The 23,981-nt window shown below is 34.1% G+C and overlaps 5 protein-coding genes across 5 annotated transcripts; all 5 read left to right on the top strand.

The window, feature by feature from the left end:
- Positions 1-806: 806 nt before the first annotated feature.
- Positions 807-4,183, top strand: EAF01_002760 (uncharacterized protein; the record flags this gene model as incomplete). Its single annotated transcript, XM_038911014.1, has 5 exons — positions 807-1,124; positions 1,178-1,370; positions 1,423-1,623; positions 1,687-3,538; positions 3,595-4,183. The coding sequence occupies 5 exons, from the start codon at positions 807-809 to the stop codon at positions 4,181-4,183; spliced, it is 3,153 nt and encodes a 1,050-aa protein (XP_038773936.1).
- A 2,091-nt stretch (positions 4,184-6,274) lies between these two features.
- EAF01_002759 (uncharacterized protein) lies at positions 6,275-8,667 on the top strand (the record flags this gene model as incomplete). The annotated part of the gene is made up of 6 exons (XM_038911013.1): positions 6,275-6,579; positions 6,627-6,849; positions 6,898-6,951; positions 7,002-7,259; positions 7,310-7,364; positions 7,442-8,667. 6 exons carry the CDS (start codon positions 6,275-6,277, stop codon positions 8,665-8,667), a joined length of 2,121 nt encoding a protein of 706 aa, XP_038773935.1.
- Positions 8,668-9,584: 917 nt separating this feature from the next.
- On the top strand, positions 9,585-11,524 carry EAF01_002758 (uncharacterized protein; the record flags this gene model as incomplete). Its single annotated transcript, XM_038911012.1, has 4 exons — positions 9,585-9,798; positions 9,846-10,489; positions 10,544-11,019; positions 11,071-11,524. The coding sequence occupies 4 exons, from the start codon at positions 9,585-9,587 to the stop codon at positions 11,522-11,524; spliced, it is 1,788 nt and encodes a 595-aa protein (XP_038773934.1).
- Positions 11,525-13,449: 1,925 nt separating this feature from the next.
- Positions 13,450-14,157, top strand: EAF01_002757 (uncharacterized protein; the record flags this gene model as incomplete). The annotated part of the gene is made up of 1 exon (XM_038911011.1): positions 13,450-14,157. One exon carries the CDS (start codon positions 13,450-13,452, stop codon positions 14,155-14,157), a length of 708 nt encoding a protein of 235 aa, XP_038773933.1.
- A 79-nt stretch (positions 14,158-14,236) lies between these two features.
- On the top strand, positions 14,237-15,835 carry EAF01_002756 (uncharacterized protein; the record flags this gene model as incomplete). Its single annotated transcript, XM_038911010.1, has 1 exon — positions 14,237-15,835. One exon carries the CDS (start codon positions 14,237-14,239, stop codon positions 15,833-15,835), a length of 1,599 nt encoding a protein of 532 aa, XP_038773932.1.
- Positions 15,836-23,981: the final 8,146 nt, after the last annotated feature.

Below are 23,981 nucleotides of genomic sequence, written 5' to 3'. Positions count from 1 at the left end.
TCGGCCTTTGCGAAATGCATCACTGTTCAAACTAAGTCTATCATACCATGATTCCGGTTTGTCATACAAGTGTACTCGATCGACTGTGTCAAAATCGAATCAAAACTTTAGACTAACGTCTCACTTAGATTCCAGGTTGCTTTTAATACAACATATAAATTTGGAATTAAGCTATAGCGGTTAATTAACCTTAATAATATCATCCCCACTTGTCATTGAGAGATTGGTTTTCTAGCTGAACTTGGAGGAGGATCGGAATGCCTGTTAGGACCTTTGCTCGTGTTCAAGCTTACGGGAGATAATAGGAGAGTGACTTTGGACCCCAATTCCGGAAGTGGACTTCAAGGATCCTTTTGCAATCTTTATTACTCCTGCCAATTCGAGAATCTGTTATTCAGTGGAAGTTCTTTTTTTGGCTTTGTAATTTGCTCCAAGGCAATATCAAGAAATGCTTCGACAAGAAATTGTTTGCCCTTGCAACTGATTTGTACCTTCACTATCGAAATATAGCGACGCGCTTATCAGCATATCCATCTGTCTAATTACCCGCCCCTCGTTAACCTATCTTACTTTACTCAGCAGTGGCAGAAACGAAAGAAACCTGATCGACATTTGGCCTCCAACAAACACCAGTACAGGCTTATACGCACTCACCTGTAAAACTTGGAGTAGGGCGCATATAGTTTGATCACGTTACTTACACATTGCACGTCGGTTTTGCAAGGTGTGATGTACAATCTTGTACAATATAATACCATACACTACAGTCATTCTCCTCGTTTTTAAGATTTAAGTTCTGCTCGACAATGCAAGAACAGAGGGTGGAAATGTATCTCGAGAATGAACCAAGGCTTATGCCAGTCGGTACACTACTGCAAAATTATGTTGATAAGCTACAATCAGCAGGCAATTGTTCCTTGGGTGCGAATGTCGAAGATCTGATGAAAGAAATCGAATTACTTGAAAACTATTATCCATCGAATAATAACTCACAATGCTTCAGTCAAAAAATCTCTCCTCTAATAGACTTCCTTACCATGTGCGGACCGGCTGTGGATATGATGATTCAGTGTTATCCTGCTCCATCTGCTTTAGTGTGGAGTGCAACGAAAGCTTTATTAGAGGTAAGCATGTATACAGTTTGATTTAAAGGGAACCAGTGCTGAATATCAATTAGATTGGACGTACCTCAAATCGTTACTATCAATTGGTTTCGAGGATCATACTGAAAATTACCAATATCGTGGACATCTCTGTCCATTATGAAGTCATTTTCGGGAGCGAGCCCCGAGTGTCCAGTGCTCTTGCGGATGTGTACTTCCAGATCCTTGTTTTCTTAGGAACGGTTCGATCAGCCTTATCTAGAGAAAGTAGGTTGCCTTGCATCTATAGCCCGCAAAGATGTCGACTGACCAGTCTAAGCATTTAAGCTTGAACGCACAGTTTTAAAATCTCTCGACGCGGAGTTCACTGACCACGTTCAACGGCTTTCCAAAGCCACCCAAATATTATCCCAGGAAGCCACGCTTGCATATGAACAGTATACGGAATTTTACGCCGTGAAGCAACCTCAGATGAGCGAAGATGGCGTCATGGAAATCTCGTTTCCTCTGGAGAACCAGGGTCGGTAGAGTTCACTTGATGATTCATGACAACTACCGAGGTTAATGCTGATGAATAATCCAGATGCAGATATTAGAACACAAGTAATGACTTGGTTGTATCCAGGCGAATACTACGAGAGTTTACATCAAGCTTGCGCTAAAAGATCGGCAAATACGGGACAATGGCTACTTACTAACACAAGCTTTCAAAATTGGCTTAATGGACTGTCAGACCCGATACTATGGTGCTATGGCTCTCCAGGCTGCGGGAAAACGATTCTCAGTGCCACTGTAATCCAGTATTTACAAGATTATTTTGGGTCCACTCCCACAGTATATTTTCACTGCAGTTCGACAGACAGATTAAAACAATCGCAGGAATCCACATATATCAGTCTTCTAGGTCAAATTACAGCACAAGCAAACGTTATTCCACAAGCACTGATATCTGCATATCTCTTTGCCGAAAGATATGGACGATGCCGCATTTCCTTCGCCGATAGAATCCCGGAGTTACTTACAGAAGTGCTTCATGAATTACCAGCACTGAAAATTATCATAGACGGAGTTGACGAATGTGAATCCGAAGACATGTCAGGTATGTTGCGTTTATTGAACGGCGTTTCCAGAGATCGCAACTCTATTCGCCTATTATTCTTTTCACGGGACATCTTACCAGTGCGAAAGGAATTGGGCTTGTTGCCTTCTATCCACATCAATGCGAATTCTGTCCAGTCAGATATCGACCAGTATTTGAGAGAGGCCATTGAAACCCTTCCTTGTACGGAATCTCACTTGAAACAATATGTCTATAATGTATTATCACAGAAAGCCGCGGGCATGTTTTTGTTCGCACGACTAGGGATGGAAACACTGCAAGCAACGTTCAGTACACAGGATATGCTAGCCTCTTTGGATAGACTTCCAACAGGGCTCTACAATGTATACGGACAGATTCTGGAACGTTTGGCATTAAAACCAATTGTGCACCAATCTTTAGCTCGTCGAATATTCAATTGGGTATGTAGAACTTCGAGACCTCTCAATTGGCTAGAATTACAGTGTGCATTATCCTGGGACGAGGAAAGGATGATTTTCGATGGAAACATTGCGCCTTCTAAAGACTCGGTACTGGAAGCCTGTTGTCCTTTGGTTGAGTATAGAACTGAATCCGATACATTCCATCTTGGCCATTTATCAGTCTATGAATATCTGCATGACCAGTCAAACTTTATTCTGCTATCACCTCAAGCAACTGGGTTTCTTCTTGAAGCAAAATACGCGCACTTTGGACTAGCACAAGCAACTTTGACGTACCTAAGCAAATCGGGGATTGCCGAATCGATCAATTTGAATTCACAACAATACCCCTTAGCAAAATATGCCACCGAGAACTGGTGCTACCATTTGTCACTCTCTGTATACGACTCGAAGCTGCATCGTCAATACGAAAAGTTCGTTGCATCCGAAACAAGAAGATCGGCTTGGATCACTAGATCATTACTATCAGAAGATCTACCCTTTCCCATGCATCGAATAGCAAAACTCCAAAGACTAGTTCAAACATGGACGAACCAATCTGGGACCCTTGGAAAACAAAGTGCAGAAGATTTGATGGATATACAAAAAGCTTTGTTCCGATTAGACGATTTCATACAATCACAACGTCGTGGAGGACCGGGTAATATTAACATCATCTCTAATTTCGAAAGATCAATGATTATCCGAGATTTAGCGAGACTATATACGATGAGTGGACAAATAGATATGGGAGTTCGGGTATTTGAAGAGGAAATCACAAAGACTGGAGGTACTAATTCGGGAAAAGCGTCAAAGACTTGGTTATTAAATAGTCTTGGAATTCTCTACGATCAGCAAGGACGCTTTCGTCTCGCGGAAGCTATCCAGCGTCAAGCTCTCGCCGTTCAACTTCGGTAAATCTTCCACTCCTCTTCTCAAACATCCAAAAAAAAATCTAATCCCTCCCCAGTTTCCTTCCCCACGATCACCTCGACATAATCATCACCATCAATGAACTCGGCCGCGTCTGTCGCCACCTACAAAAACAATCCGAAGCCGAATCTCTGCATCTCCGCGCCCTCCGTACTCTCGAACTCCTCTTTCCCCCAACAGACCACCACATCATCTGGACCCAAAACGCCCTCGCCCGCTGCTACCGCTCTCCGCACCGCACCCCCTGTCTCCCCCACGAAGCCCTCTCTCTCCACACCCGCGCCTACAACTCTATGGTTCGCACCCTCGGTCCCCTTCACCCCCACGCTATCTGGACACTCTCCGATACAGCGCGCTGTCTTGCACAGCTGGGGAGAATAGACGAGGCGTTTGAGACGCGGAAAAGAGTTCTGGAACAGCGAATTCAGGTAAATGGAGGTATGCATGCGGATACGCTGTGGGCGATGAATTCACTCGCGTTGTGTTATGAAGGGAGAGGAGAGGTGGCGGAGGCGGTGACATGGCATACGAGGGCGTATGAGGGACAGGTGGAAATTTTTGGGGAGCAGCATGGGCATGCGAAATGGAGCTTGCTGGCTTTGGTTCGCGTGGGGGGTTTGTGTTAAGGGGTGGGGATTGGGCGGGTTTTGGGGTTTCTCGGGGTTCTTTTTTCTTCTTCTTTTGTTGCTTTTTGCCTTTATTTATCTCCTTCTTTCTTCCTTTCTTCTTCATAGGGTATCTCAAGAAGTCAATATGTTTACGACGGCTTAGCATTGGGTTACAAGTTACGACACTTCTGATAAATTTCTTTCCTCTCTGCTTCCTTCTCTCATGTAGCAATATTTATATGGATATCTGACTGCGATTGAGCCAGTCATAGATCATCACTAATAGTTAGGAAATAAACACTGAATTTGTTTCGTTTTTATACAAAAGTTCTATAAATTAAGATCTTACATTTCCTTGGTGCAACACTCGATTACCACTGTACACGAATCGTCAGTTTCCCATTCGAAACTCACGTGCTCTCCTCATCAATCAATTTTCTACATCACAAGTATCTACAGAGTAGGTACTCCTTTTTAATGACTCTAATTTATCCCATTCTAAGCTAACGGATACCAATACAAATCTTAATCCAAATCCAAACCCAGACCTCAATCTCCAAAAAAAAATAAGCGCCCACCACCTCATCCCCCACCACAAATCCCTAACACATCCCTAGCTGACTACCACACCCCCTACCACACACCCCTAGCACAACACTCCGTATTCGATTTCCCGCTTACTGTACCGTAATAATCGTACCCACTCACAAATAAGGGTCTCCACACTATCGCCCCCAAATACAGAACGGAGGTATAGTATGAATCTCACATACATCGCGCTCTCCGAACTTGTGCGTCCTTGACGCTCGATGAGTGAGCTTACTGATTTCTATGTGTGTATGGCTGTACATGTATATATATGATTACGCTATTCTATTGTTATTCTATTGGGGTTTGTAGATGAGATGATGAGGTGATTGCTGAGTGTATGCGTATGCATAAGTATTCATGTATTTTTTGATACGTACATGCGGTGGAAATTTAACATCACGCTTGGCTGTAGATAGTTTGTGCTCAGCGAGCTTGGACGACTGCTCGTAAGACATATCACTATATAGGGCTTTCAGCGGTTGCTGGGGATAAGCTGCTTGGATAGTGGATAGTGGATGGAAGAGATGCTATTCAGTATCTTGGGGATATGTCTGATTTTCCAGGCTTAGTTTATGTCTGGTTTCGATACTGATAGAACAGTATTTGCACCGTAGATTCGAAAAGAGTACAAGGCCACTACGCAACTCGAACACAAGTCTCACAATCCCCAACGGACCGGCCCGATATAGTAGATACTAGTGAAGAGGAGGCATCTGGTTTTGTGGAACGATCTGGTTCTGAAACTGAATGCATCATACTCGTCACACTTAATTACCGGGGTTTGCGGTGACCTCATAGGGAAGAAATGGGAGGATTACCAAATATGCGATGGGCACAAAATGATTGGATGAGACCATTTACTGGTTTGGGCAAAGATATCCTTATGTTAACATATTATTTCCAGCCCTATGAAAGAAATATACGTGTGGTCGATTGCCGAGAATGAAGGAGTAATAAATGAAATGAAAGATTCCATCCCTTTTATTTGTATCAAGAATAGATTATGATAAGGCTGTGATAATAATCTGTATCTGACCTTTTAAAGTGTCGACATCTGAGTCTTCAGATAGTAAACGTTAAAAGGTAGGATCGGTAATTCCAGTGTAAGGATTGTGAACCCTAGACCACCCGCGATGGTAAACTTGGCATGCCGTGTTTCATCATAAGGAGATGGTGCAAATTAAGCGCGAATATATTCATCTAATATAGAGGCTTATTGATCCCTCGATGTGATACCTCATCAGCTTGATCCTTGCCAAGTGCCACGTGGGATTATTGGTGAGAATGTTAATTTCAGCCGAATGTGGAAATTCTTCGAGTTTTGTGACGAGATGCTGACATCGGAAGGATCCCCAAGGGAAAGGTACATTCCGATTTTGGTGCTTCACCTACAGGGGCCCAACACCAGGCCAAAATAATTCCAGTGATTGTAAGTTGGCAGTTCGAAACACTCTGATCCAACTGATATCAACATCATCGCTCTTCTGTGTGTCAATTTCCTGGATTTGCTCTTGAAAGATGGGTCGTACAGGCTACCGAGTGGAAGGACTACCCCATGATACAACACTGAAGAACGTTCATGATTATTTACAGTTCGATCCCTCGGTGGACATGCGAATTGTTGCCAGATCTGTCGCACCGCTTATCGATGGTCAGTCGAGTGAATTGAAAGTCGCTACTGTAGACTTCATACCACCGCCGGGTTGGAATACATCGGTCCTATTACCGGTTCTGAAAGGCCGCGGTGGAAATAGAGTTGTCGTTGACCAAACATTCTATGGATTCACCCCTTTAAATGAGCCACAAGAACCAGTAGCCCTTGAGTGAGCTTTCCCACTTCCATAATTGTTCTTGCTGATAGATGGTATAGCATTATTGCTGTCACGGGACTAGCTGGCAATGCCTTTGGTTCATGGGCATCAGAACCAACGCATATGTGGTTGCGAGACAAACTGGCGGTGGACTTCCCCAATGCGAGGGTAATGAGTTATGGATTTGACTCCCATTTGAAAGGTAGCCATTCAGAGGCTGTTATTTCAGTATTCAGCTCTCGCTTCCGTAGCGATGTAGAAGAGATACGCAGGCATGCATCAGTAAGCCAAGTATTTATGTTTTGGCGAGAGAGTTATTGACTGTAGCAGGATCGACCTCTGGTATTTGTCGGACATAGTTTGGGAGGCTTGGTGATTAAAAAGGTATGCAACTATCTGTGTCGCATAGTGTTCTTTCTCACAGATTTACCTAGGCCATGTTAGGGCGATGGAAAGTGATGCCTTCAATTCCTTTGATGATATTCATGGGAACACCTCATCGAGGATTGGATACGGAGGCTCTGCTTGAACTCGTTAAGCATGATGCGACAGCACCCTTAATTCGACAAATATCTTTTCGGTCTCATGAACTAAACGAATTGAACTCTGATTTTTGTCACTTTCTATCCACGGCGCCCGATATCGCGATACTATCAGTCTATGAGACTATCCGAACCAAAACTCTGGTTGAGGTTAGTAGCAATCTCTTACCCAGGAAACTAATGGCTCACGCATGCATTAGATGCCAGATGGAACATGGGCCAGACAAGGACTGGAAAAGATGATGGTACCTCCAGGTAGGCACATCTTGAAGCATGTCACAATATGCCCAATACTTTATTCTATGCATTTCGAGCCGCTAATAGGAATACAGACTCAGCAGTACTTGGTGTTGGTACGAGGGAGGTAGAAGTGCCGTGTATCACAGATCACTCGCGATTAGCGAAATTTCCCGCTACAAGCCAGGGTACTGCGTACCCGCAAGTCCAAGGAGCGATCATGAAATCCATACGAACAACACCCTTAGGGCACGAGGAACTAATAGACGCAGTACGGACGCAAGCCTTGAAAAGGGTCGAGTCACTCGTCAAGTCAGGAGATTTTAATCTGGATCGATTTGCTCAAAATGGCGATACTGCTTTAGTGCTTGCTGCTAAGCGGGGATACAAGTCTGCTATAAAGTGTTTGTTAGCCTATGGCGCCAAGCCGAACCAACGCGATGAAGCGGGATGCACGCCTCTATTTGCGGCTGCCGGTCAATATGAAGCATCCGTCGATGTGGTCAAGTTACTAGTTGAGAATGGTGCCGACGTCAATTTGATCTCAGGTGATTTGAAATGCACACCATTGCATGGGGCTGCTCAAGTGCCTTCGAACTCCCACATTGTTCAGTTCTTGTTAAGCCATGGTGCATCGACAGAGGTTCAAAATGCACATGGGTTGACACCACTTTATATCGCTTCGCGTCAGAATTGTGTCTTTTCTGTGAGATTGTTATTACAGTATGATGCAGTCGTTGATTCTTGCAATTGGGACGTCAAAGATAGGAAACATGGAGAAACACCATTAATAGCAGCCGCTTATTTCGATAAAGGAATCGCTCACAACACACACGTGATAGAATTACTGGTTCAGGCTGGCGCTGATATCAACTTTCGAGCCGGTGATTCGAAGCATACAGCTTTAATGATCGCTTGTCTAAAGGGCTATGATCGAGGGGTAAAGTGCTTGCTAGAACAGGGTGCCAATGAAGGCATACGAGACGTCAATGGTAACAATGCTCTAATGTACGCTGCAAGAGTAGGGAACGTACATACAATCATGGCACTGGCAGAATATGGTCGCTCCAGCATTGACACACAGTCTGCACAGAGACGGGTTTTAGATTGGGCCATCTATTACGGAAAGGTGGAAATAGTGAAATATCTCACGGCGTTGGACCCTGGCTATCAGCCAATAGGTTTTGATGAGAGATTCGCAAGTACCATAGATGATCATACAAGAGAGGAAATTGAGATGTATCTGCCCAAACATGGCAACCATGGTATGTCCGTCAAAGGGTTGACATTTTGGGATCGGGTCAAATGGAAGAAGAAATAGACTAGATATGTTTTGTCAAACCAAAACATCGATGAAAGATGCACAAAAATGCGACATTTCCAACTATAACTGAATTTGCATCCTACGTAAATGCCATGCTGGTTGAGACTGACATATAGAGTTCTTTGGCATGAAGTTGACGTCGTGTATTTGTGTAAAGTTACAGTTGGACCGTGCATTTCTCACACTTTTCACGTGATCGTCAGCTGCGCGTCTGAATCTCTCGGTCTCCCGTATTTCACAGTTGTTTATCTCGATCCTCATTTAGGGGCTGATGTATAAATAAATATAATACAGTTCCACTTTCGTTAACACAACCCCCTGGCACCATTCTAAGAAATATGAGGTAGCCGCAATCCTTCTACCATCAGATGCAACCGCCGAATCCTTTGCCATGCAGGAACAGCATGTGTTCGTGTCTTCGATACAAATGCTTGTGAGTTTTCTGGAAGTTCATTGGACAAGCAAGTGGTATCTGGTATTTCCCCTACCTCTTTCGCTATATTCTGGTGTGCCGGTTTGGGAAGTCCTTGGCTGGCAATCTTAAGAAGGTCTAGGTCTCGTTGTTTAGCAAGATGGTACTGTCAGGCCTCCGCCACTCTCTATTTGGTGTATGAATCTTTGCTCATACTATAGAAGTCTTTACCCAGGACATGGTCTTTTTGTGAAACTTTTCTCCATCCAGCTTCTTGACATGACTTTTTTCTCTTCTTGACTAATGGCTCTTGTACTTCTTCACACGCCTATGAATTTTTGATGAGTTCGACATATAGCGCATCTGGATACCTTGGTGGTAGTGACTCGAAAATACGTGTTTGAAAGATATCAAAGAGCCGATGAGGATAGAGGGAAACCTGGAAACTCCGCGAAATTTACGGCGCACTTTCACGGAGTCTCTATTACATAAGAATGATAAGATGCAAAGGAGGGGTGGGATGAAGGCTCTCGAGATGTTGCGTCGTGCGCAAAACGATATTCCATCAGGGCTAGATCCCGTCAAAAATTTGTGCCAAAGATGGTATCATTCGTCGGTAATGAAAAATGAAATTCTGTACATCTATGGAGGCTATGAAACTTTTGTTGAATCTAACAATCATGGTGGTATAACTGGGAACATCACTATGGGTACAAGTAAGTGAACAGACCCTAATTCTAGGCTCAGCTAACAAAAGTGATAGACAATTATATGATATGTGTTGGGATGAACGAATCCTGGAATTGGACAAAGGCTTCCGCAAGTCTGCCACGGGTATCGGAGCAAGTATTTCTGTCGGATTCCGAATCATCAAATGCCTTCTCATCTGTAGTGCTCAATGGTGCCCTTTTTTCTGGAACCTCCGGTGGCGATGACATATATTTATATGGTGGAACTGAGCAAAGCATGAATACAAGCTTTTATGGCTACACCGGCCCTACGTCACCAAATCAGACCCTTCTATCTTATGATGTATCGCAAAATCAATGGGCCTCGATTCAAATAGATTCTACGATACCCGAGAAGCCTAGTTTCGGGGCGAGTGCTGACATTCCAGATCAAGGTCTTGGGTTTTACTTCAATGGCGAGATTAATAATGGGTCGAGCACAGAAACGACCTGGATTCTTGCAGGAAGTTCGGTGCCTCTGGAGGGCATGGTTATGTTAAACATGACGGACAATGCGACAAGGAATATTTCTACTGCAGCCATCGACACAAATTCGAGAACAGGGGGTCTTTTACAATACATACCTGGAATCGGAGAGAATGGCAAAGGCATACTAATACAATTTGGTGGTATGTATCGTCAAGCTGGTGAATTGTCAGATGAAACAGGGGGCACTCTGGTAGGTTACAACAAGGGCTCGACAGCATAAAAAGTTTCTAACTAGTCTCAATAGGCTCCAATGGACCAAATTAATATTTTCGATATCAACAGTGCATATAATGGAGGGAACGGGTCTTGGTTTACTCAACAAGCCTCGGGAAATATACCCCCAAGAAGAATAGACTCTTGTACCGTTGTCGCCACTGCCCCTGATAATTCGAGTTACAATATATATCTCTATGGTGGACAAGATGGAGGTTCTGTGTCTTATGACGATGTATTCGTGCTCTCATTACCTTCATTCACGTGGATACAAGTCTACGAGTCAGTACGAGGCAGTCCACGTTTTGGGCACACCTGCCATCTAGTCGGAAATAGACAGATGTTAACAGTTGGCGGGGCTCAAAAGAAGTACTCATCTTATTGTGATTGGGAAAGTTCGGGAGTGGCTATTTACGATATGTACACTTTATCATGGACATCAGCGTTCTATCATGACGCCAACAGATACATTGTCCCGAAGAACATAACTGATATTATTGGTGGAAAGTAAGTATTCTTCAATGCTTCAAACCATATTCATGACTAATTAATGAACAGTTCCAGTGGCTTTGCGCAACTTACTCGCCCTTCTGAGGACTTTACAAATTCGAATGTTGCATCACTTTTTAATCAAGCTCTACTGGCCACAAACACCAACAACTCTAGCACTACCAACACTACTGGCAGTACTACTACCAACTCATCTACTACAGCTTCGACGGCAAGTAACAACGTAAGTCATGGTGCAAGCACTGGCGTGATAGCCGGGGCTACCATTGGAGTTGTGATCGCTGTTCTTATCATTTCCTCGCTAGTATGGGTATGGCGGAGATCATCTGCGGCTGGTCGCACCAAAAATCAAGAAGGATCGAGGACTGATTTGCGCCAGTCTCTTATTGTGGAGGATGGGAAAGCACTTAATCGGCTCCGAGCAAACTTGATGAGTATGGCTTACGATCCTAGCAATCCTTGTGGTGTGCCTGGAATAGAGGCACCAAAAGAACAGATCTAAGGGAAATTGGAGTCCTGACTTTCTCTCAGTTGAAAGGATTATTCAAATGTATGTATATAGTTAGCTTAATTTCGGTGTGCATATACCACAAGTATCTAATTTTACTGCTTTCCCGCAATTTTTCTCGTGACTACCTCGAGAACGTTGTAAATCGTTCGAATGAAGAATGAAATATATCTGTCACGTCAAAGGTGGTCAATATATAACATGTGGCATCTCAATAAGTTTGCTCGTTGATCTTTGTTAATCGTCCCGTCACCACCACAATCCGTATCTCCCAGATTATGGACATGAGTCATGAGTCGTATTTTCGGCAACTAGAATTAGGAGACAATTATTTCAGATCCCAATAGGAAATATTTGCAAAAATTGACTGAACTAAATTAAAGGAGAACAGCCTTCTTACAAGCCTTGCGTTAGATCATTGGAAATTCTGGTACGTTTCCGAAATCTGAGAAGAGATGGATGGCTTACCCCAGTGTTCTAGGGTGGTTTGGCTATGGCATCACAAACTTTCCATGCAAAGTATATGAATGCTTTTTTTTTTCTCATTACATACTAGTTAGCATAAATATAGCTATCTGATCAATACATTTTATTCTCCCATGGAAATTAGGCTTAAGATCTGATTCGTAGAGTTAGCGAGAATCAAAGGGGTTTGGTGGCGTGATCAGATGGTAAAATAAAGTTTTGTTGTAAAAGGGAAACGTGCACAATCATACTATAACGATTATTCTATCACTTGAATAGGTTACATGAGTTTGTAATATCACGCCGTCGGCTTTGTGTGTTTTGCGGTTTGTTTAAAAATCACGCGGAAAGTAGGGGGATAAAAGACGACTTAGGAGGACTTCGGGAATTGGTATATGACTATGGATGTGAAGTATCTAATTTGTTTTTTGTGACTAGATTCTACTATTCCTAGACTGTTTCATTTTGGTGTGGTTGTTAAGCAGTGCCCTGCGCCACCATCCTCAAATTCTGTTGCTAAAGTTTCATCTCTTTCCGGCACATCTCGATCCAACTAGTTCATTCTAGGCCAGAAATGTGTTGAATGAGTAAAACACAGCAATTTTTGGTGTACTCAAACTAGATAATTCAAGGACTCAGTAAGTTTCTGAAAGTATGCGGGCTTCTCATGACGAGAACAATTGCCTGTCCAAACTCCCGTGGCGAACTTCAGAGCCAGAATTGAAAATTTAAGGAATTCAATCTTCCAGATTGCCGCTGTATACTAATCTTCCTTCTTGCTACAATGCTTTTGAATCAATAGTATCTATGGCCGTGAACGACACCGCAGTGGGAAATGTATTCCGTGACAAGCAGTATCACTCTTTCAGCTCGTCCTGATCGAGGAGCACTTCATACTTAGCGGTAGCGTAGCGAATTAACCATACTGAGCTTCTAGTTCACTGCTAGTATCCAAAACATTATCACAAAAAGGACAAATACTTATTGATTCAACCGTACAAACGTTAAGTGCAAAGATTTGCCGAAACACCATTACCCTGAACTCATTGTTACGGTAAGCATGGCATTCCAAATATTACACGGTGTATATTGCAATGGTCAATGTCATCGTCCTAATGTGGGCCGTATCTGCGGATAACGGTGCAACTAGCGAATATGTAAATATTGGTGGGCAGTAAAAACACAATACACTTGCAGCTCATTTAGCGTTAACCACGTGCGCTTGACTTAAAAGCTATGAAAAGGTTTGGTGCGGTCCATAAAGTATTGTAAAAGATATCAAGACCTAGTATTCGAAGCCATTCTATTTCAAAATATCATAATCCATCAATAAACTCAACAAATCTCCACGTGAAACATCGGATTTTCTCAAAGCTCAATAATACTTGAAAAATCGTCCAATACATTTCCCGACCTTCATTCGCAACACTCGATAACTTTCACAAATCACCAGAATGGGTAACAAAAACTATCGCGGTCGCGCCACCAAAATTCCAACTTCTAAGAAATACACGGATGCAAAGTTGGCGGCAGAGAAGACCCGCGAAGAGGCTCAAAGACTTCTTGAACAGAACAAAAAATTGACCATTGCTTATGAGCTACACACCAAGCAAGTTGAAGACAAGCAGTATGTGCGAGACTTCGACTACTCGACCCTTCCCCAACACTGGGCACTACAAGTCAAGAAAGATAGCGGAACACCTAAGTTGTTCATTCAGATTGATATCATTCATCCAAATCGTACTGCTAAGGAGGTAGACTTTCTTCACATCCTTCCAAAGTACGCACCAATGATTAGAAATGTTGAATTTCTTCTCATCGCTCCGTCATTCAACAGCTCGGTAGAGGTCTATAGCCTTCGAATTAAGAATATGATCAAGACTATCAATATTCTTAATACATTTCATCTCAAAAATCTTCATTTTATCATCTCCGTCAATAGACCAAATAATTTTATGCAAATTAAGCTTGCTGCGGCATGTTTCGGCTTGAAATTTGATAATTGGACAATGGGTACAGCAGTATTTGGCGACAAGCAGAAGGAAATGAATGTGGGAGTTCGGAGTTCAATTGCTCGCAGATTAGCTGGTGTAAGTCAACTACCCCACTTTCCGACCACCCCCTCTTTTCGACCACCTCAAAAACCACACCGCTTTGAGTAATTATAAAATTTATACTTTGAATAACTCAACAATGCTTCAATCAATTGATTTGAAATTTTGATATTATTATAATTGTGATATGAAGAATAGATATACCGAAGAAGATATCGCAGAGGCTCTTAGAGCGATTACAAATGGAGCAAGCATACGAAGAGCTAGCTTGGATTATGGTGTTCCACGTACCACACTTCACGATCGAATATATGGTGGAGTTTCGCATCAAAAAGGCGCCCAAATACTTCAAAAGTTATCTCCAATTCAGGAGAATCGACTAGCAGAATGGATATTAGTACAGGAAGCTCTTGGTACTAGCCCTACACATCGTCAAATCAGAGAGATGGCAGAGCACCTCCTTATTGTACGAGGGGAGGATCCCTCACTTGGAAAGAAATGGATACATAGCTTTTTTCGAAGGCATCCTAATATTGGAACTAAGAAGCAACATCAAATCGATTCTGCACGAGTTTCAGGTGCTACATCTGATATTATTAAGAAGTGGTTCCGGAACCTCGCAATCCCTGAAATCAAGGCTATTAAGCCGGCCAACAGATGGAATATGGATGAAGCAGGTATAATGGAGGGTCAGGGTCTTAATGGACTAGTAGTAGGAAGCACTGATCGAAGATTTATTCAAAAAAAGCAACCTGGATCTCGAATTTGGACCTCTTTTATAGAATGCATTTCAGCCAATGGAAAAAGCATTACTCCCCTTGTAATATATAAGGGAAAATCAGTTCAACAACAATGGTTTCCAACAGATTTGACTCTATTCAAGGGTTGGAACTTTACCGCTACAGAAAATGGATGGACTACAGATGCTACAGCTTTAGAATGGCTGAAAAAGATCTATATCCCTCAAACTACCCCTATTCAGCCGGAAAATTCAAGACTCCTCATTTTGGACGGACACGGAAGCCATGAAACTACAGCATTTATGTTAGAATGCTTTAATAACAACGTATATCTCTTACTTCTCCCACCACATACGTCACACGTACTACAACCACTCGATTTATCTGTGTTCTCACCCCTAAAAAGTGCATATCGAATCGAACTTAATAAATTAAGTCTATTATCCGATTCCTCACCAATTGGAAAGCGCAATTTCCTTTCTTGCTATCAGAAGGCTAGAATAGAAGGTTTAACTATTCAAAATATCAAGTCTGGGTGGCAAGCTAGTGGTCTTTGGCCCAAAAATATGGCTAAACCTCTTATGAGTCGACTTTTGCTTGAAAATAGCAATAGAGAGGTTTTATCACTTAATCCTGAATCTGATGATGATCCTATTCTTCAATGGAATATATATTCATCGTTTATTCAATGGAAAACCCCTCAAAAAGGAGCCGATATCAGAAAATATAGAGATATAATGATTCAAGAGAAGGAGATCGATTTGCCAACACGAAGATTACTATTTCGCAAGATTATAAAAGGATTCGATGCTAAGGATTATGAACTCTTAGAGGCAGAGAATAAGATTAGAAAGCTAGAATATCAATTAGATGAAGCATTACCTAGAAAAAGGCGAAAGGTTGTGGTATCTCCAAATTCGAAGTTCGCAGGGATTAGAGCTATAAGGCGTACACAAATTGAAGCTGGAGATCGTGAAGATGAGGTAGATGATAGCTCTAGTGCTATAGAAAGTGATTCTACAGGCGATTTCATTGAAGTTCAATAGTTATTGAGTTATTAAAGTTTTAAGTGTAGATAATATGAATTTTTTAGGTGGTCGGAAACAGGGGGTGGTCGGAAAGTGGGGTAGTTGACTTAGCTCCATTTTCATTCAAGGTTGTTGTCTTGCAGTACAATACAGTACAATTCTTTAGAAAGATTCAGTTGTGAGTGGTTAATTTTGATAGAAATGGTACAATTTCTTGGTCTAAGTTTGAGATTAGTGTAAACCAATACAGCTCACCTTGTAAGAACAATTTACATACTGGTATGAGTAGTTCAAACTAGTAAAGGTTTGTTTTTATAAATTCAGAAAGAAAGTTGTAATTATCAGGTGACCTCCAAACAACTTTTTTGAATACCATATTTCTTCGACACTGTTGAGCAGACTTGGTAAGGTGTGTATATATAATATGTATAGGTAAAAGGGTTGTTTATTTCTGTTTACCCTTTTTATATAAAAAGGGAATTACTATATCTATATATATATACTATCCTCATTTACACACTTTATATATATATAGAATAAAACATAACATATAATATCATATTGTTGATCATATATTTCGATACAAACTTAACTTTCTTTTTTATATAAATAAAATTCGTACAAATCAAATTAGTATTTAAAACTTATAACAAATAACTACCTTATTACTTAGTTCAATTCCTATTTTTTATAATAAATCAAACGAATATAATAAACTTTTTTTTAAATCAATCAAATATTATATTAAAAAACTATCAAAACTATTAAAATCTAAATCATTTTATTATATACAAATTCTTTGATCATATTAGACAATATACCTAGATTTAGTATTGTACTAATTCTTTTGAAATTGTAGAAAATTTGAATTTAATTATTTATTTAAAATGTATATTAATTTTTATTAAGATATAAATAGTTTGTATTATTAGTTATCTTCTTATTTATTATTAATTTTATATTATATATAATATATTAATATTTTTGTACGAATAGGATTCTTTAATTATAAAATATAGCAAATGTAACGGCGGATTCAAATCAAAATCCTGTTCTTTTTATCAATAGGTAAGTTCTTATACTATATTATTATGATAATCTTCAATTTATTCTTTTAATAATACTAAATAATTCTGTTTTATATATATATAATCGAATTATGCCTGTACAAAATTGTACAATATAAATATTATATATAAATGACTTGTTAATATAAAGTTATAGGATTCTTATTGAAGGTTCTTATAGGGAATATTATTATTATAGTTTTATAATCTTTTCAGATTATTATTGTATATAGGGATATTTCAATAATAATTATGGGAATTATAAATAAAAAGATTATAGGATTTGGTGTGTATAATCTGATTGTTCATGTTCTTGTATTACTGATGGATAATGTCAATCTTTACCTCTTCCTTATACTTTTTCTAATTAAAGTTCTACTCCTTCTTCATCAATCAATTTAAAAACCCTCAATACTTGTAAATACCCTTTTTTATTTGGGTTTAGTTTTATTGAAAAACTATTTATTATTGATTAGTTTGTATATTCCTTTTGTTATTATATAATCCTTAGATTTTCTTTATATTTTTCTAATTTGAAATTGAATTATTTATTAAAAACTTTTCAAAAAAGAAAAAAAAACTATAAAATAAAATTAAAAAAATAAAATATTATTAATTCTATTTTTAATTATAATTGATATTTATATAAAGATCTAATTGATTTTTATATGAATCTTTTGTTTTGTTTATTCTTCAATATGTATAATAAAAGTGTTTATATTAATGAATCTTTTTAATACTTTATTAAGGTTTTTTTTTATATTAATAATATTATTAAATCCATTAATTTATTGAACTTTAATAAGTTCTTTTTTTTTATATGATTATTATAATACTATTATATTAATTATAAGTCTTTTTTCTTTTATTATATTCAATTTGATGAGATATTTATATAATGAGTATGAATCTGTATAGATGATAACTGGAATATTAGGTAAATTTAATTGAGAGGTAATGATTTATAGGATTAATTTTATTATAAGATTAATGTTTATATCTTCTATTATATTATACATTTTAGAAGCTAGTATATTATGTGTAGCTTTTTTACTTTTTGTATTATTATAATGTACGATATTCCTAGTCAATTTGAATGTGTTTTTGTTCGATATATTCTTATTTATTAATATAATAATAAAATCTATTTGACTATTTAAATCTTTATTATTTGTAAAAGACCTATTAATAAAAATAAATAGTTTTATATGATTTTATATGAGAGGAATAAACAAGAATCTTTAATTAAGGTTTTCCATTTGTTATTTAAGTCTTTTATTAAGCATCTTGATATTATTATTTGATAGTTTTTAATATTATATAATAATAGATAGATTATATAATACTTTTAATTAATAAATTGTTGTAATATATGTACTTTAAGCTTTTTGTTTATAATATTATTCAAGATTAATAACTTTTATAAGTTTCTTTTTTTAATCTTTTTGTATAAAAATCAAACGATTCTTATTCTATTATATAATACAATTATTAAAGATTAGAGATGAGTTATATATTAGATATTCATCTGATTTTGCTTTGATATTTATACTCTTAAGTTCTGAATTCTTGAAATTCATAAATTCTTAATCTATTAAAATAAATATATTGTTTATTTATATTCCTATAATTCTGAATTATATATCTTTTATATTGATAATAAATAAACAAGAATTATATGAAGATATTATTATATAAAGTTTTTCTTGATAATATTTTTAATATATTATTTATTAATAAGTTTCTACTTTTATAATACTATATAATAGTTTCTTTATTATTATAATTATATTATTTGAATATTTATTCTAAAAAAAATTCTAGAGTTTTATTAATATAATTCGGTTCAATAATGTTTTTAATTGTATATATGCTTGTATAATATTTTATATTATTAATTTGATATTTATTTTTGTTAATATAGAAGTTAAAGTTATAATGATTTTTTGATTTGATTTTTATATTATAGATATTTGAGTTAGAATTGATTTTTTATTTGAATTATTGTATACTTATATAATTAGATATAATTTTTTGTATAAAGAATTTATTGTATATCCTTTTATTTCATTTATAAGATATAAATTGAACAATCTTTTAATGTATATAAAGGTATTGTATTTAATAAATTTAAATATATTTTTTGTAATTAAATTATTAATTTTTTGTATTTGTGAAGTTTTAAATAGTAAACTTTTTGTGATAATAATCCTTTTTGTATAAAGTTTTATTATAAAATTCAATACTTTTTACTCTTTTTTTATAATGAATGTCTTTATTAGATTTCAATTATCTTATATGATTGTAAAAAGTTGATTGTATTTGTTATTAATATTGATTATATAAGGTAATAAAATTCTGGGAATTTTTATTCTAAGAATTGAATGTTGAATAGGAGCTTGTATAAGTATTTATTTAATTATTTATATGGAACTTTGTAATTTGTAAGTTTGAGGTATCAAATTTTCAGTATTTAAAGGTATTATTAAAAATATTTTTGAAATAAATAGTGATTAGTTTTCTTTAAGTATTTCTTTTTTATAAAACAATTTTATTATTATTGTATAAAATTCTATCAAGCTGTGAGAAAGGTCGATTGTATAGTTTTGATTAATAATTACAAATAATTTGTATGATTTTGTTTAACCTTTTCTTTCTTTTTATATTTATATTAACAAATTGAGAAATAAATTGAATGTTTTATATATAATTAGATTATTTTGAGTAGTAAGTGTATTTTAAATTGTTTATTTTATATAAATTTTATATATTTCTTTTATTATAAAACAATATATATTTATTTGTTTTAAAATTAATAAAGATAATAAATTATATAATATTATTTGAGGGTAAGTTTCATATATAAATAATATTGATATAAGTTTATTTGAATTAATAATATTGTTTATTGTTTTTATTGTTATTTATAATATTAATTCTTTATTAAGATTATCATCTTTTAATTTAGTTTTGAATATATTATATATGTGTTGTATAAAAGAGTAATATCTTTTAACTTTTTTAATTGTATTGTGAGTTTTGATAGAGACTTTTCGAATATCAATTTGAAATTTTTTTATATTTTATTTGAATTTTTTGAATATGAAATTCATATTTATATTATATAATATATAATTTAATGATTTTAAGTATATATTGATCTAACATTTTCGAATAGTATTTTATATTGTTTTGATAAATATATTTTATACAAATATTATAGTGTTATATATAATTACTTTATTAATAATATATAAAACTAGATTTTCATTAATATAAAAGATATTAAGAATAATAAAGTAATTGAATTCAATATCATTTTTGATTATAAATTTAAATTATTTAGAGGATTTTATATAAAGTTAATAATACTTATAGAATTTATTAAGTTTTTTAATTGTATAAGTATTAATATTATGTTCTGCTTGATTTAAAAGGGTTATAAGTTTTTGTATAAATAGATAATTGAATTTTTAATGAATTTGTTTGAATTTTATTTTTATTAAGTAATTGTATATAATCAATTCTTCTTTTTGATTTAAAAGTATGAAAAGATGTTTTTATTTTTGTATAATAAGAATTATTTTATTATTTTATTTTAAAATATTTGTAAGATTATTAAATGATATGTGTAAATAATCTGTATCTTATATGAATATAAGAAATAAGATATTTGTTAATATAATTAAAAAAATAATATTATTAAGAAATGTTTTAATCGAAATATTATTTTATAATTATATAGAGTCTTTTCTAAATTTGATATTATATTAAGTATTATTTATATATTTCATATTCTTTTCTTTTTCTAGTGCTTATATTTGAAGTTCTTTTGTTATTAATATCCTTGATATATTAATATTAGAAATAATACTTTGAAAAATGTTGGTCGAATATCAATCTTCGAATTGAAAAATCTTATTTCCATTAATTGTCTTTTTATATGGTTGTTTGAATTAATTTTATTATAGAAAAGTGTATAGAAGAGATTATCTATTGAGAAGTTTAATTATGTATATTCTGTTAATAAATCTTATTTTAATAAAATATATTTTATATTCTATTAATTAATTATTTGATGAATTATTTTATTAATATTTAATAATATCTTGTTCGTTTACAACTTTATTTAATTCAATTTTTATATTGTTTGAATTACTCTTATATATAAAGAGGAATTGATGGAATTGATCTTTATTTATATTATATTTTGTTATAAATTAATTATATTAAGGTTTTCGTTTTTATATAGGGCAATTTATAAATCAATAACCTGGTTTCTTATATATATAATATTTTAATGATAATATATGAAAATTTTTTCAAGATTATATAAATTATAAATGAGAAGAATTATCTTGAAAAGGAAATGAAAACTTCCTTTTATTTCAGGTTCCTTAGAATCGACCTTACTTTTGATATAATCCTTAATCTTTATATATATAATTAGTTTAATATATTTCTATGCCGAGTAGATTATTAATAATAGAGATTGATATAAAGGAATTTATTGTTTTTATATATTCAATTTATTTAATAATATTTTATAAATCGGTATAAAGACTTTTATATATTAAAATTAATTATAGTAATATAGGGTTATACTTAGGAATATTATAATAAATGTTTATAATTTAATCTCGAAGTATTAATTTTAATTAATATAAATTAATCAAATTATATTATAAATTCTAAAGATTTTCAAGTAGGATTTCTAATTATTAAGGAAGTATTTTTTCGGGATTGTTTTATATAATTTATAGAAATGTTATATTATACTATTCAATAAAGTATTTCTATTATTATTTTTTCAATTTCGAAATATACTTATATTAATACTAATATATTCTCAAAATTAAGATTTCTATTAATAATCTTATTAAAATAGAATAATAAAGTATTGTTTTTAAGTATTATTGAAAAAGTGTTGTTATATTAATTTAATTCGATATCAATATTCTTATAAAATTTATAAAACATTTGAAGCTTTTAATTAAGAAAATTATATTCTTTATTATTATATTTATAATCTTTATTGATATATATTTTGATTAAATCTAAAAGAAGATTATATATATATTCTATGTATAATATATATAATATATCTTTTCTTAATATCGTTTGATTTAATATTATATAAAATTTAAAATAAAATTGATTTTGATTTTATAGATATAATGTAAATATTTGATTAAATGAATTTGAAATAGATATTAATATATATATTGATCTTTTTAGCCCATTTATTTCGTATATATTTAAATAGCTCGATTTTAGATCCTTTATTTCTTTTTTAATCTTTTTTATATATCTATTTGATACTTCTTTCGAAATAAAATTAATAAGAACTTTAATATAACTTAAACTACTTTTTGATTATCAAACTTGGAAATTGTAGATAAGAAATTGAATTTATAAAAGTTTAAGTATTTTATAATATATAATTTTAAAAATAGTTTCGATTTAATCTTTATATTATTCTTAAAATTTGTTTTATAATTATTATTCTTTATATTATTTGAATTATAAATTAATAATCTATATAATGATATCGATATTTATTTAAGATTTTATAAGATCAAGATTACTTAGATTCAATTGTTTTTTCTAAAATATAAGATCTACTTTGTATAGAAATGTTTCAAGAATTAGAAAAACTATATTGAATGGTAATATTCGATATTATATTGTATCAAATATATTTCATATAGTATATATAAGAATATAATAGATGTAAATAGAATTGATATAAATTAAATTATTCTAAAGAAATTTTAATTGTAGTTAAAAATCTTTTCTTAGTATATAATTCAAAAAAATAATATGAAGAATGTAGTATTCTAATCTTTCTATATAAATCGTATATAAACTTAATTTAATACAATTTTGTTCATCTTTTTAAAAGATATCTTTTTTTATTAAATTTGATTTTGTTATTTTGTGATTGAATTTAATCAATTATTAATTAATGTTGAGTAGATTTGGTAAGGTGTATATATATAATATGTATGGGTAAACGAGTTGTTTATTTCTATTTATTCTTTTTATATAAAGAGGGAATTGTTATATTTATATATATATATTACTTCTACTTATGTACTTTGTATATATATAAGGTAAAGTGTGATATGTAATGTTACATTGTTGGTCATGTGTTTCGACAGATACTAAGTGTTTATTAATCGAATCCTAGAGATCGTTGATTTAAACGAACTGAACGCAGAGCAACTTCATCAAGAAACCATCGCAACTCGCGTACAAGCTGCTACACTCGAGGAAAGACTCATTCATAGAGATATTCGCAATGAGGAATTACAGAATCAACTAATTGTACGCAATCAGGGTCAGTTGCTACTCAGTGAGCAGAGATATTAACGTCAAATCCAGGCTCAAGACGCTCAAATCCAAAAGCTCAAGAGACATATTCAGAGCATGTACATTCTATCAGCAGGATTTGTTTTGTTCCTATTAGCAATTTTTTTGTTAAGAAAAAATTAATTCGCTGCACGTAAGGTTTTCAAGAAATAAGTGGTGTCAAATTTTTAATATTATTTCAGGATTAATTTCGACCTATATCCTTCGAAAATTGAATCTATTACTTTTTACTCAAAAGAAGTAGTCATTCAAGAATTTTGTATAAGAGGAATTTATAAATGGATATCAAAATGAGATTATATTTCAGAAAGATAACTGTTGGTATCACCATGAGGATGATAAAGTCAATATAATATTATGGTTCACACTATTGTTATATTGCTCGAGATTCTAAAAACTAAAATTATAAAATATATTACTATAATATCAAAAGATATTAATATCAATATTAACATAGTTATATAATCTCTATTTCAATATTGATAACTTTTTAAAGTCGCTGAATTGTATCCTTTTAGTTAATATTTCTTTTGTCTATATAATTATTTATTCTTTTAATCTTTTTTAATCTATTCTATAATCTTAATTTTTATAGTATTATTATTAATCAGGTCTTTTAGGGCTTAATATAACTTGAATTTAGTTATTATATCTATAAGATTAGAATTTTCATTAATCTATTTAATTTCTATAATCTCTTATCTCTTATATACCTTTTGAAT

Source organism: Botrytis porri (genome assembly GCF_014898465.1).
Source record: "Botrytis porri strain MUCL 3234 chromosome Unknown BPOR_003, whole genome shotgun sequence".
Taxonomy (NCBI): Eukaryota; Fungi; Ascomycota; class Leotiomycetes; order Helotiales; family Sclerotiniaceae; genus Botrytis; species Botrytis porri.
The sequence above is the reverse complement of the archived record's forward strand: the minus strand, read 5'-3'. Positions and strand labels throughout refer to the sequence as shown.